The 12,892-nt window shown below is 37.7% G+C and overlaps 1 protein-coding gene across 1 annotated transcript; it reads right to left on the reverse strand.

Annotated features, from left to right (window-relative positions):
* Positions 1-521: 521 nt before the first annotated feature.
* On the reverse strand, positions 522-3,867 carry C21H8orf48 (chromosome 21 C8orf48 homolog). Its single transcript, XM_059909342.1, is given in 1 exon segment — positions 522-3,867. A coding segment is annotated over 1 exon segment (912 nt). The 5' UTR covers positions 3,679-3,867; the 3' UTR covers positions 522-2,766.
* Between the last annotated feature and the right edge of the window lie 9,025 nt (positions 3,868-12,892).

Here is a 12,892-nt window from a genome sequence, read left to right on the forward strand (position 1 = left end):
GTTAGTGCAAATCAATGAATTCAGCATCAGAGTTTCAGGATACAAAATCAACAGGCAAAAATCAGTTGTATTTCTATGCACTGGCAATGAACATCCAAAAGGAAACTGGATTAGAAAAAATCCACTTACAATAGGAAACAATGGAGTAAAATACTTACGAATAAATTCAATAAAAGAGGCACACAACTTGTATGCTGAAGACTATGAAACATTTCTTTCAAAATTAAAGAAGACAGAAACAAATTCTAAAAATCTCTTGTGCATGGACTGGAATACTTAGTTGACTAAAGGGTGAATTATGACCCTTAATGGGGAAATTATTCAGCATTCTGATTATGAGAAATGCGAATATATTAAGATGGCAAAGATAAAGCAAGATGTAACGTGAATTTCAATAAAAAGTTACTGTGAAAATGGTAATGATTTTATTTCCCATTTTATTTAGGAATGACTAAGAGAAAATACACTAAATTTTATAGGGAAAAAAGAGAGTATCTAAATACATAAATGAAGGTCTAAAAGGCAAAGAGTAATATTGACATGATACAAAGGTTATTTTTTGCTGATACAAAGGCTATTTTTTTGCTGATTTTTACAAATTTTTGACTGTGATAGCTTAAGTGTTAGACATATAGAAAAATTACCTCTCCTGCTTTCCCTCCACAGCTAAACTTCAAGAAGTCTATACCCATATTCCTCATTTCCTTAGCTTACATTTATTCCTCAAGCTACTGTCAGTCAGCTCAATTTTTATGAATGAAGTTGCTGTTGTTAAGTCAAAGAAGCCAACACATGACTAAATCATCTCCTGTGAACTCTGTGGCATTGGCATGCTTAGACAACCCATCCTTCTTGAAATGTTCTCTTTCTTTGGTCTCTCTGACACAACTCTTTCCTGGTTTCCTTTATCCTTCTATGATGACTTCTTCTCAACCTCCTTTGCTGTCTTATTCTCCTCTACCCAGCCATTAATTAGTGGGTAGAAGTTCTCAGGAGTTGGTCATAGCCCTTCTTCTCCTGTCATTCTCCTTTCTTCTAGAAGAGCTCACCACATCTATGACATATATGCCAGTGATCCCCACCCCCTCAAGACCTTTTCTCCAGATTGCAAGCACAAATAACCAAATGTTTCTCAATCTCTCAATATGAATGTCTCAAATATTCCTCAAACTAAGCATGTCCAAATAATCACCCTCTTAATCAAACGTCATCCTCTTCCAATGCTCCTATCTTAATGAATTATCATTCATCCAAATGCACAAGTCAGAAACTTAGTAACATTCTTAACATTTACCTTTTATTAAACCCCCATATCCATTTCTTCACCAAAGAATGTCAATTATTACCTCCTAAGTATTTCTTAGATCTCTATTTCTATCTGTACTGTCGAAACCCTAGTCCAAACTGCCAGCATCTCTCTCCTGGATTGTTATAAAAACTTTGTAATTATTCCAACTATAAAATGTTGCCCTCTAGAATCTGAAAAAATACTGGGTGGAAAGTCTTTAGTCCTCAAATCCGTGAAGGAAGCACAGTAAACTCTTAAGTTTCCAGAGTACCTGTAGAAATATTATCGAACGCAAGTCCGAGTGTCCAGCACACACTGAGGCCAAACAATACCAAAACGTCGGAGTTTGGAGCACAGAAAGGTTTATTGCAGAGCCATGCAAGGAGACTGGTAGCTCATGCCTTAAAAACCCTGGACGCCTGGAAAGCTTTCAGCAAAGCCCTTTTATATAGCCCTTTTTATAGGGAGGGGCATGGTTAGTTGCTACAAACTTCTTGGTGTTGGTTCCTTTGTTCTTGAGGCCAGGTCACGGTGTTCTTATAAACCTCCACCGAAACAAATGTTATTCTCTGTTCTAACAAGAAAGGGCAAGTTCCCAAGGCTCAACTTTCACCCTCCGAGGTCCAGGCCCTGGTTTACAGGAGGGGGTCCCTGCGCGGGCCAGTTACCCTGCCCAGGAGCTTTCATCCAGCACCCAGTCTGGGTCCTCCCGCCAGCGCCCAGGCCTGGGTGAGGGGGCAGCTGGCAGCGCCCTCATGGCCAGGTCCCCAGACCCTGCCCAGCCATCATCAATGAGGGAGCCAGGCGGCCAGGACCCAGCCGGCCCTCAGGCTTTTCATTTAACCTGGAAAGAATCGTTTGTATACGATCGACAGGAATACGTGTTGTAGCAAATGCCCATCAGGTGAATCCCCAGCTCACAGCAACTGCCCTTCTTTGAGAAGAGCCCAACCACAGAGGTGTACCTGCTAATGATGTGCAATGTCCTTGCAACTTAACCCTGGCCTCTGGCCGCCTCCTAGGGGGAGACAACTGATCTAAGCTGCATCAACTTTTGAAACTTGAATGGAGAGACTGAAGCGGGTTGAAGCTGTTACCTCAACGGCAGTGTCCATATACTCCAGGTGCTGAGGCCTCCACGGACTGCGACCCATGGAGACCGCCCACCGCCATTAGGTTGCAGACGTTGGGATGGGGGAGAGGTTCGCTGCTGCTTCGCTGCTTCAAGGTCTGGGCCTGGCTAGCGGGCGGCTGCGGCGAGGGCTCTGGGGCTCTGCGGGACCCGGCCCTCAGCCTGTCCCAGGCCCTGCAACCGCCTCTCACCTCTCCCCACACTCTCTGCCGCGAGAACCACTGCGAGCTGACTGTTGGCTCAGGGTCTCGCGATAACGGTCGTGCTAACGGTCAGGCCAAATGCTCTGCTCCTATTACAGAAATGATGATAATTATTCAAATACACAACAAAACATTTATCCACATTACACATTATCATTAATAAACACCATCCCTTGTTTAGTTAAGAGTAAGAGGTTTGAAAATTGGCGGACAAAAAGGTGATGACAAGCACTATTTCCATTCTGCTACATCTCCTGCTTTATATCTGACCTTTCAAAACCAGAGTAACCAATTTGACTTTTCTCCTTCAGTCTTTCCCAGATTATTCTGGGGTCATCGGAAAGCCTGGGAAGGTTCTGATGTATTTCTCCAATAAGAGTAAGAAAGTCTTTCATATGAAGATGTTCATCTATTTTCTCTTGGAGCAGAAGTGACTCCAGTAAAGTCTTCTTCTGTTTCAGGAAGGCAGATTGGGCCAGTTCCGCTCTTTTCCTGTTACATTTGGGACACCGAGAAGAAATGTGTTGCTTAGCTGTTACCACCTCTTTGGGTGTTGTCCTCATGTTTTTAAAATAGATTCTGTTCAAAAGCTCATCGGGGACAGTACAGTTTAAGGCATCTACCTCTGGAGCCTCTGCATCCGATCCAAGCTGCAGCTTTTTATGTCTGCTGCTCTTTTTCCCCTTAGAGTTCGCACTATGATGGATTAGGTTTATCTTAACGGTGCAGAAAGACTGCAGGGCATTCAATTCTTCAAGGGATGCCTGAGTGATTTCTGTTTCAAGTTTAGTGTCTGGTTGGTACTGGCCAGAGTTCGTTTCCTTGCCCTTGAGGTTGTTGATCCATTTTCTGCTCAACTTCTTTTCATTATTTTTGAAGTGTGAAAACTCAGATTGGTTGTCTCCATATTGCAAGCGTGAAGTCGGCGTTCCACTCTCGGATTTACTCCCAGAGGCATAGGACCAGGGCTGCCGTCCTCCAGAGGAACTGAATGAACCGGAACTCTGTACCTCATCAGTAAAGGACTCAAAGGTCTCCTTAGAAAAGTCTGCCATAGTCCCGATGTCTGTCTGGGTCAATTTCCCCTGCTTCTCTGAATCCTCGGGCTTCTAGGCGGATGGCCATCACATTGCATCAGGCTCTATTCCTCATCTGCTTTGCAGTGGTCAAGATTGCCTCAGGAACTAGTCAGTCCTGAGCCCCTGGGGAATGGGTTTTGGAACTGACCGTTCCGTAAGGAAACTCTTCCGGGCAACGCCTTCCCGCTGCCTTGGCAACCAAGGGCGGTCATGCGCAGTAGGTCGCTGAGGCGCCTCGCTCCTCCCCTTCCCCCGCCCTCCCCAGAACCGACTCTGCCTGCGTTGTTCCTGTCGGGTTGTCGGCGCCGCCCTCTCCGTTCGCTCTCCGGAGTCTTCTCTTTAGTGCTATTTTAGTACAAAATCTAATAATTCTCCAAAAAGTTTCAAACTCCCCTTCCCCAGGGGTCAAAAAATTGTACATGTGTGTGAGGGCAACAGGGAAAGGCGGCCTCTAATCTGAGAATACACGCCTCGCCTTCAAAAATTAAAAAGAAAAAAAAACCCAAACAGAAAAACATCCTGCTGGCCAAAAAACACAAGCAAAACGTATATGCTAATCAGATAGCCAAGAGATCATCTAATCGTAAACCGTGTCTCAGGATAAAAATCGAAATTCTGAAACCATCCTGTAAGACTCCTGAATGGCACGGCTCCTACGTATTATTTCTCCAGCCTCATCTTGCACAGCTTTTTGTGCTGTAGCATTTTGGAACACTTTGCAGTTTTCCCAGTCACAGTTCCTCAGGTCTTTGTTCAGGCAGTGCCTCTTTGAATGGCACTTCAACACTCCTCTTCCCTCTTCGTAAGGTTAATTACTGCTCCTCTTTCAAGTCCCATTTTTTCAGGAAGTGCTTCATACCCACCCCTGCCCCATCCCTGCCCCCACTTTACAGCACAGCCTTTCTTTCCGGGTTTGCAACTGTGTTTTATGCATATTTGAGAATGCCTTCCACATCGCCCCCAGATTAAAAACCCGGTGAAAGAAGAAATCCTGTCAGTGTTATCCAGCAGTCAGCAGGTACCTGATACATAGAAGGTGCTCGATAAATCTCTGTTGAGTAAATGTGTTGAATGGTTATGGAAACAGAAGTAAGTATTACCTTACACAGGTCCGCGCCTGGATCTTGTGGAATAAGTACTACCAGCTCAAGGAACTTCAGTCTTTTCCTCTTCCTGAACCCCCCAAATTAGGCTGCTACTCGTAATACATCCTTTTACAACAGACTTTTTAAAAATATGGTAGAGTTTTATTAACTATTCTCAGAAATTATAAAATGTTAACTCTGAAGGTTGACTTTTTCTAGATCTTAATAAATACCTGAGTCTAGGTCTTAGTAAATATCTGAGTTAATTTCAAGAGAATGGGTTTCCTTGCTCGTTTCCTTCTGTGTGTGGGGGGTGGTAGCGGTGGGGGGGATGTAATTCGAGTCTAGCCAGATATATTTAATGTTATTCCCAAAGTGCTCACTTTGGCAAAGAGTCAAAAGTCCGAAATGTTCGAAAAGCATCTCTCAAATATGAGCCAGCTTCATATTGAAGATAAAAGAGATTCCAACTTCATTTATTCCACCCAAATCATATTTTATCCTATAATATTAATCTTTAAAAAGAGGTAATAGATAATTTGTGGTTAATTCCAAGTAATTTCCAGTTCAAGGTTAAAGATTTTCATTTTTAATTTCTGTTTCAAAAGTCTCCCTCATTCCCTGAAATATTTACACATTCATATTTACACACAATTCACTATAGCACACATTTTCCCCAAAACATTGAGCAAGGGAGCTGTACTTTAAAGTATATTCATATCTAGTAATATGCTAAATATCTGGAGTAATCTTTAAAATTTTTTTAAATATACTGTTATAAATACCTCGATTTTTTTAAAAATAACTTTATCCTAGAAGCAAGTAAATTTGCTAAATTAACCAATTTCTTTGTAATAACCAGCTGGACCCAGTAAACTCTTCAACATTCTAATATGTGTATTATCTAAGGAAGTAAAATAGCTCAACAGTACTACCATTATCAAAAATGACTCATGAAGACAGAAGTCAGTTTGATTTTAAACACAGAAACTATTACTCTTTGTATAAACCTATTCTCTTTACTTTTCAACTCTATCACAGAATAAAGCTTAAAGGTAACACTACTTAAAATCCACACTCTTGTTGTCAGTTTTCTATATGTGAAATATAAATAATATTTGCCTATTATCTTCCTTGTATATGAGAATTGTCAGTGATATATATGTGAAAAGAAAATCTCAGAACACTCCTTAAGCAGTACTGGCAAAATATATATATATACATATATATATTCCATATTATTTAGAAATCCTTAAGAGAATTGTGAACAAGTGTGTTGTCTTGAACTAATTTTTTTACTTTAGATGTTTCAAGTGAGAGAAAAAAACAAAAACAAAAACCAGGAATGTATAAAGGGGAAAAGGGAGTAGGGAATTGCAACTTTCCATCTTATCTAAAATCTTTTTACTATCCCAATGGATACAAGTCACTCCTACTCACTATACTGAAAGCAGATTTTATCAAGCTTTGCAGGAAAAAAAAAAAGTAGTATGTCATTTTAAACATTTTTTTGTTTTTATCAGGAAAAGAAAGATCGAGGAATTAACAGGAAACATTTATAGCTGTCCCAGAAAATTCATAGAAATATTTCAGTGTCTCAATAACTTCGTTATATAATCGCTTCTTTATTTAGCAAATATCTATGAAGTTCAGAATAGTTTTTTGCAAAACTGAAATTATCTAAAACTAAACTTAACTAAAACTAAAAAAAAATTATAAAAAAGAATTATCCAATCAGCATCCAAATGTGCCAAGAACATGCTGCATTTTAATTTTCTGTTATTAATGTAATCTTCTTTACAAGTTCTCACTCATTTTAGTAGCTATGGAAAACCATTAACCTGATAATTAAGGATATCCCAGGTATTCCCATGTTAGTCAGTCTCATTTTGTCAAATCTTCAGGCATATGACTTAATATGACTCTCTAACAAAGCTATTCCTTCCTTCCCTCTCCTCCTTCCCAAGACAGTGCTTTGTAGAAAGGAAAACTTTATTATCTTTGGGGCAGTTGGTGTAGGGGGCCTTAACTTTGTGCAAATCTTTTTGTTGGTCTCCACGACATGGTGCAGGTGGTCCCTGGATGTGTGCTGTTTTCCACCAAGACACTGTTAGTCTGGTTCCTTCCAGGATCCTGACAAAATCCTAGGCTACTGGAACTTGTCAAACCCTCTCCTGGCTCTCTTGCCTGTATCTTGACACCCACAGGTACATTTCTTTCAAAGGCCTGCTGAGAAGTGATAGAGGAAAAGGGGAATGTGGTCTGGTACACACAGCATAGCCTAGAACCCTTGCAACCTAGTCATCACTCAGGCGACTTCCTGTGGCCAGCCCCTCCTCCAGAAATCTCAAGCATCTTGACATCTCTTAGGGGCTGATTGGAACGTTGGGGTCCTTTAGAAACCACATTGTGGCTGAAAGTTGCCTGGGTGGGTGCAGAAAGTCATAGGAGGGAAAGAGACAAATCAGGCCTAAGCATGCCATGGCACTATTTTTATTGTCCTGCTGTCACTGTCTCTTCTCTCCATCGTTCTTAATGGGAAGCAGGGCAAAAGCTCTCCTTCCAGCTTTTCCTCAACAATCAAATATGCTTTACAGCTATGGGGCTTAACCCCAGAGACAGGAGGTCAAAACATATTAGTCTTCCTATCGGATTCCCTCTCTCTCTCTCTCTCTCTCAACTTTCAGCTTCTTCCTGCCAGGCAAGCACTTCTCCTCTGAGGGATCCCAGTGGCCTCCTTGCCAAGGTGGCATTTGGTCTGTACCCTTTCCCAAAGCCGTTGTGGTGGACAGAGTACCAAGAGGAAATCTAGTTTATGAATAAGGGAAATTAACTTGACAGATCCTTTAAAAATAGCCTGCCCTCTACATAAACTACACAGCACTGTGCTTGGTTCTGTGAACAAGCAAAATGGAAAATTATTTCCTCTCCTAAGGGTCTAAGTTGAATGTATCAGAAATCTCACTGTGAGAAACAATTTTTGTGGAGTAAGGAATCTTACATCATTCATGATAAAAAACGATTTCCATTTACAGTGCAGTGGCTGTTCTTCATATTTGAAAAATGTTATACCAGACAAATATCTCAGTCTTCACATTCTTTTTTTCCTGTGTCTTCAGTTTTGTTATATTTCTGAAATTGATGAATTGCCTTATGAAGAGCTGTGTTTTACTTTAATAGCTATTGTTTTGCCAAGATAACATATGTTTATTGTTATAGGTAGTTTAAAAGATAAAGATAAGCTACAAATATCGATTTTAAGTAAAAGTTACCTGAATTCTGACCTCCCGAAGATAGTCACTATAAACACTTACAAAACATTTTAACATTTTTCCTTGAATAATTTTTTCTTAATAAAACCTAGATTATATTGGATTATGGTTTTATGAACTCTTTTCTTCATTAGCAATAACATGAACACTTTCCCATTCAATTTATAAAAATTCTTTTTCAACATAATTTTAAAGGTGCTATTGCATTATTTGATTTATTTAACTAATAAAATTATTTAAACACAAGGCATTTCCAGGTTTTTGCTCCTAAAAATCATTGGAATAAGCATTTCTCCAGCTAAATCTCTATACACATTCATAACTATATATTTAGGATAAATTCTAGAAATTGTAATTGATAGGTCAAAAATGTATGTTTAACGTTAAGGCTTTCGAGATATCTATCCCCCTCCTCACCTTTTTACCCCCTCCCTCCTTCAGTATTTAAAAATACAAGATACAATATTATTTTGTCCATAATACTTCAGTTTATATCTCTAGTAGGTAAGGCCTTTTTAAAACCATAACCACATTATTATGATTACCACATCTAAAACATAATAATAATTCCTTAATATCACCTAATAATTATTCTGTATTCAGATCTTTCTGGTTGTCTCAAAAATCCGTTTTGCGAGTTGCAGTGTTTGAATCAGAATCCAAACAAGGTCCATTCACTGCATTTGGCTGATACTGTTCTCATGTCTCTTACACAATTTAAAAAACTAAAAAGAAAAAAATGGAGCAGGCAGAACTTTCTTCTCTATTTATAGTTATGTTCCCTATAGAATATCATTATTTTAAAGTTTTTGATTTATCCTTACAAGTTTCTTTTTGAAAATATAAATCAATATATATCTGAATCCCCTTTCTTACCAAAAAAATTATATATGTATATCTATATGCTCAGCATATTCTACACGTTGCTTCACATTTTTTTGTTTCTTCTCTTAAAAATATATTCTGGATATCACTTCACATCAACCTATAGACATCTCTCTATGACTACATGGTATTCCATTGTGAGAATGTTTTTTCCCACAGTTGTTCCCACATTTAGATGGGCTTTTTGTGATTATAAGAAGTCAAATTTTTCTTCGTATTTTTGGAGGTGTATCTCAAACAAGATTCCTAGGAGCGAGATTACTGGATCAAAGGATAAAGGTATATGTAGTTTTTCCAAGTATTTCCAAATTCCTCCCTATAGGGGATGTAAATTTTGCATTCCCGCCAGCAAACACGTGACAGGAGCTCTTTCCAAGAGCCTAGCCAACAGGAGATGTGCTCAAATTTATAAATTTTTGTGACGCTAATGGAAGAGAAATGGTATCTCAGTGTAATTTTAAATTGAATTCCTCTTATTTTAAGTAAGATTAAACACCATTTCATGTGTATAAGGGACATCTACATTTCTTTTTATGTGTACTGTCTATTCACTTATTTTACCCATTTTGCATAAGATTCTTGTTTTATTCTTCTCAATTTTTAAAAAGCACTTTAGTATCAAAATATTATTATTTATTTTTCTGTGACATAAGTTCTACATGATTTTCCCAGTTTGTCTTTTTATTTACTTATGCTGTTTGCCATGCAAAACTTTGATTTTTTATTTCATAGAGCAAATTTATAAATCATTTTCCTTGTTGTTCTTGGAGTCTTTGTCACATTTAGAAAAATTTTCCCTACACCCATGTTATAAAGAAACTCACTCATGTTTTCTTACTGTACTTGTGATTCTTTTTATTCCTTTGCTTTAAAACTCTGATTCTTTTATGGTTTCTTCTCTATTACAGTATGAAGAATGAGTTTAATTTTATATTTTTCCATATGGCTATCCAGTGAGCTCAACAGTACTTACTAAAATGTTCTTTGTTACCCCACTGTCTTTAGGTGCTGCCTTTAACATAAATTCCCATATGCACTTAGGTTTTTTTTTTCTGGACTTTCAACTCTAGTACATTGGTCTGTTTTTCTATTCACATACCAAACCATACTGTTTTAATGGGCTCTATAATGTTTTAACCTCTCATAAGGCCAGAGCCCTCTCCTCCATTTGCAAGAACTTCTTGGAAGTTCTTGTTTATTTTTCCAAATGAACTTTATAACCAACTTGTCTTGCTCCAGGATAAAAGAAAAGAACATATGGTATTTTATTGAAATGCAGTGAACTTATAAACATTGGGGATTTTTTAAAATTGGGTCTTCCTATCCAGAAATATGGTATATCTTTTCATGTCTTCAAGGGTATTTTGGCATCTTTTAGGTATTTTTCTTCATTTAGGTTTTGTCCCTTTCTTTTTAAGTTTATGTATTTTATTTTGTTTTATTGTATACATTTTCTTTTAGTGATTGTAACATACGTTGTTTCTTCTACTATATTTTCTAACTGGTTATTATTTGTGTATTAGAATGCTACAGATTTCAACATTTTTATTTTATAGCTTGCTAGTTTAGCTTTAGAGTAGGTTTTTATTTTATTAAGGTTATTTATTTTATTTTTTAAATTGGCTTGTTTCTCTTTTTGCTGTACAGTTCTATGAATTTTAACACATTTATAGATTCATGTAACCAACACCAAAATCAGGATACAGAATCCCCTTGTGCTATCTCACTGATAGTCATCCCCTCAACCTACCCATGATGTTGAGAGCTGTGAAGGAAGGATATATTCCAGGCCTCTCTCCTTGACTAGTAGCTGGCCATCTTCATGATCATATAGCATCCTCCCTGTCTGCATGTCTCTGTGTCCAAATTTCACCTTTTCAGAAAGACATCAGCCATCAGTCCTACCCTAATGACCTCATTTTAACTTGATCACCTCTGTAAACACCCTATCTACAAACAAAGTCTCATTCTGAGGTACTGGGAGGGGGGTTTGGACTTCAACATAAGAATTTGGGGGTGGGGGAGATAATTCAACCTATAACAGGTGATTTATATGAAAACCAGATCAAGGGCTAATTGGACAGTCTGCCTCTAGGATAGATGTTTAGTATAAAACTGCCTGTGATTTGCTACGTGAGAAAAATAAAATTGTTAAGTACAGGGACTTAAGACAAACTGCCTTATAGGTGTACCTAGAGCTACATTACAGTAAGTATCACTTTATTTCTCTGTAAGTTAAGCATATTTGTTTTAGATGGTGACCCATCGGAGCCTTTATGAGTGCAAATTATAGTTCTGCCACTATCACGAACTTGACTGACCAGCCTGTAGATTGTTTACATCTAGTATTTTAAGTTAGAAATTATTGTTCTTATTGGAAAATAAGTAAAATTTAAATTTTTAATTTTATGCAGTTTTTTAAAAGGTATTTTGATTGGTGTATTTCAGGATTTTTAATGTTTGTAGGCATTAAACAATGACTTCCCACTGCTTCATCTGAGTATCTGGTAAAATTCCAAAGAAGTGTAGGTCATAAATAACTCAGTTATTTTAGAAATAAATATCTTCAATATATTTAAGGGCATCAATGGTGATATTCTTCACAAGAAAAAATGTTAAGTGTGAATTTGAATTGTATGATATCTTTTGCAATTTGGTTTTGAAAATTCTATGTTAACAACATATTATATAGGTTTTCTAGCCTTATTTATTTCCCATTCATTGTAGTTTAAATTCAGAGCTGTTCTCAGCATCTTTATGCAATTTTATGCAGTTAGGTTCCTGAGCCTTCCGGCAATACTATTTCATATTGACCTTGGCATCTAGCAAATTAATATAAATTTGAACCTTAATACAATGTATTTCTCTTCAAAGCACAGAGGTTATATGAAATGAATTCAGACATTTTGCCATTGAGTTGAATTTGAGTTAAATAGTTTTGTGTTTTCCTTGAGGGACAGAGGTCTGTGGCTCTGGATGATTGGAGAAAAAGATCAAAATTCACAGTGGTTTTCCTGAAAATTACTGCATAGAATTATTTTTCCTCTACTCAATATCTTTGTAAAGCATGTTACTGTAATTTTCCTACTCACAAAGTCAGCTTTCACTGTACAATGAATATTCATATGATTGCATAGGGTTGAATGACAGAAATTGCAAATAATTTCATCTGAGACAAATCTTTCTGTAGAAGTATTTTATTGAAGTCTTCAAAGTAATCATAAAAATATCACTGTGCTCTGGAAAGACATCTAATTCCATAAATTGAGCTCACAGGCTTAACTTATTTTATCTCCTTATTTTAGATACGCATTTTCCAAAAACAAACTCTATCACTGAAGAATGTAGGACTGTTTCTTTAGAGCCTTCCATGCTTAACTTGAAAGCTGTCAACCCAGGAGGCTGAAACAGAGCAAGATTATGAAACCTGAGTGAATAGCTCATTCTTTGCGCCCATGCCCTTGCTGCGTGCTGCCCCATGGTACAGGCCTGGGAGGTATGCACTATGATAGCTAATGAAGCACTTCCTTTATGTCCCACTGACCAGAACTCTTATTTGAAGCCCGCATATTATGCCACTGAAATCGTACAATGTCAGCCTTTGTTCCGGGTAGTAGAAGCTGTTTCTTGTCTTTTCTGTGGCTAAATTTTATGCATCAAACTTGTGAGACCCTTTATTAATACGTGTGGCTGTCATTAAACCACACTGCTGTTTGTGAAGTTGGTTTTGTTTGTTTGTTTTGTTGTGTTCTCCCCTCTTTTATTATAACACCCCCCCCCAAAGCCACAAATTTATCATTTTGAAACCACTCAGAGACAAAGGCTTAGAAGTGAAAACCCTCCTGCAAGGCCCTCCTCTATGTTAAATATAGTGATAACAAGTAACATTATAAGAATAAAATTCACCCAGAATGAAGAGAACAGCATCAAATGGATCAAAATTAATTG

The sequence above is a fragment of the Balaenoptera ricei genome, chromosome 21, assembly GCF_028023285.1.
Source record: "Balaenoptera ricei isolate mBalRic1 chromosome 21, mBalRic1.hap2, whole genome shotgun sequence".
NCBI classification, from domain to species: Eukaryota; Metazoa; Chordata; class Mammalia; order Artiodactyla; family Balaenopteridae; genus Balaenoptera; species Balaenoptera ricei.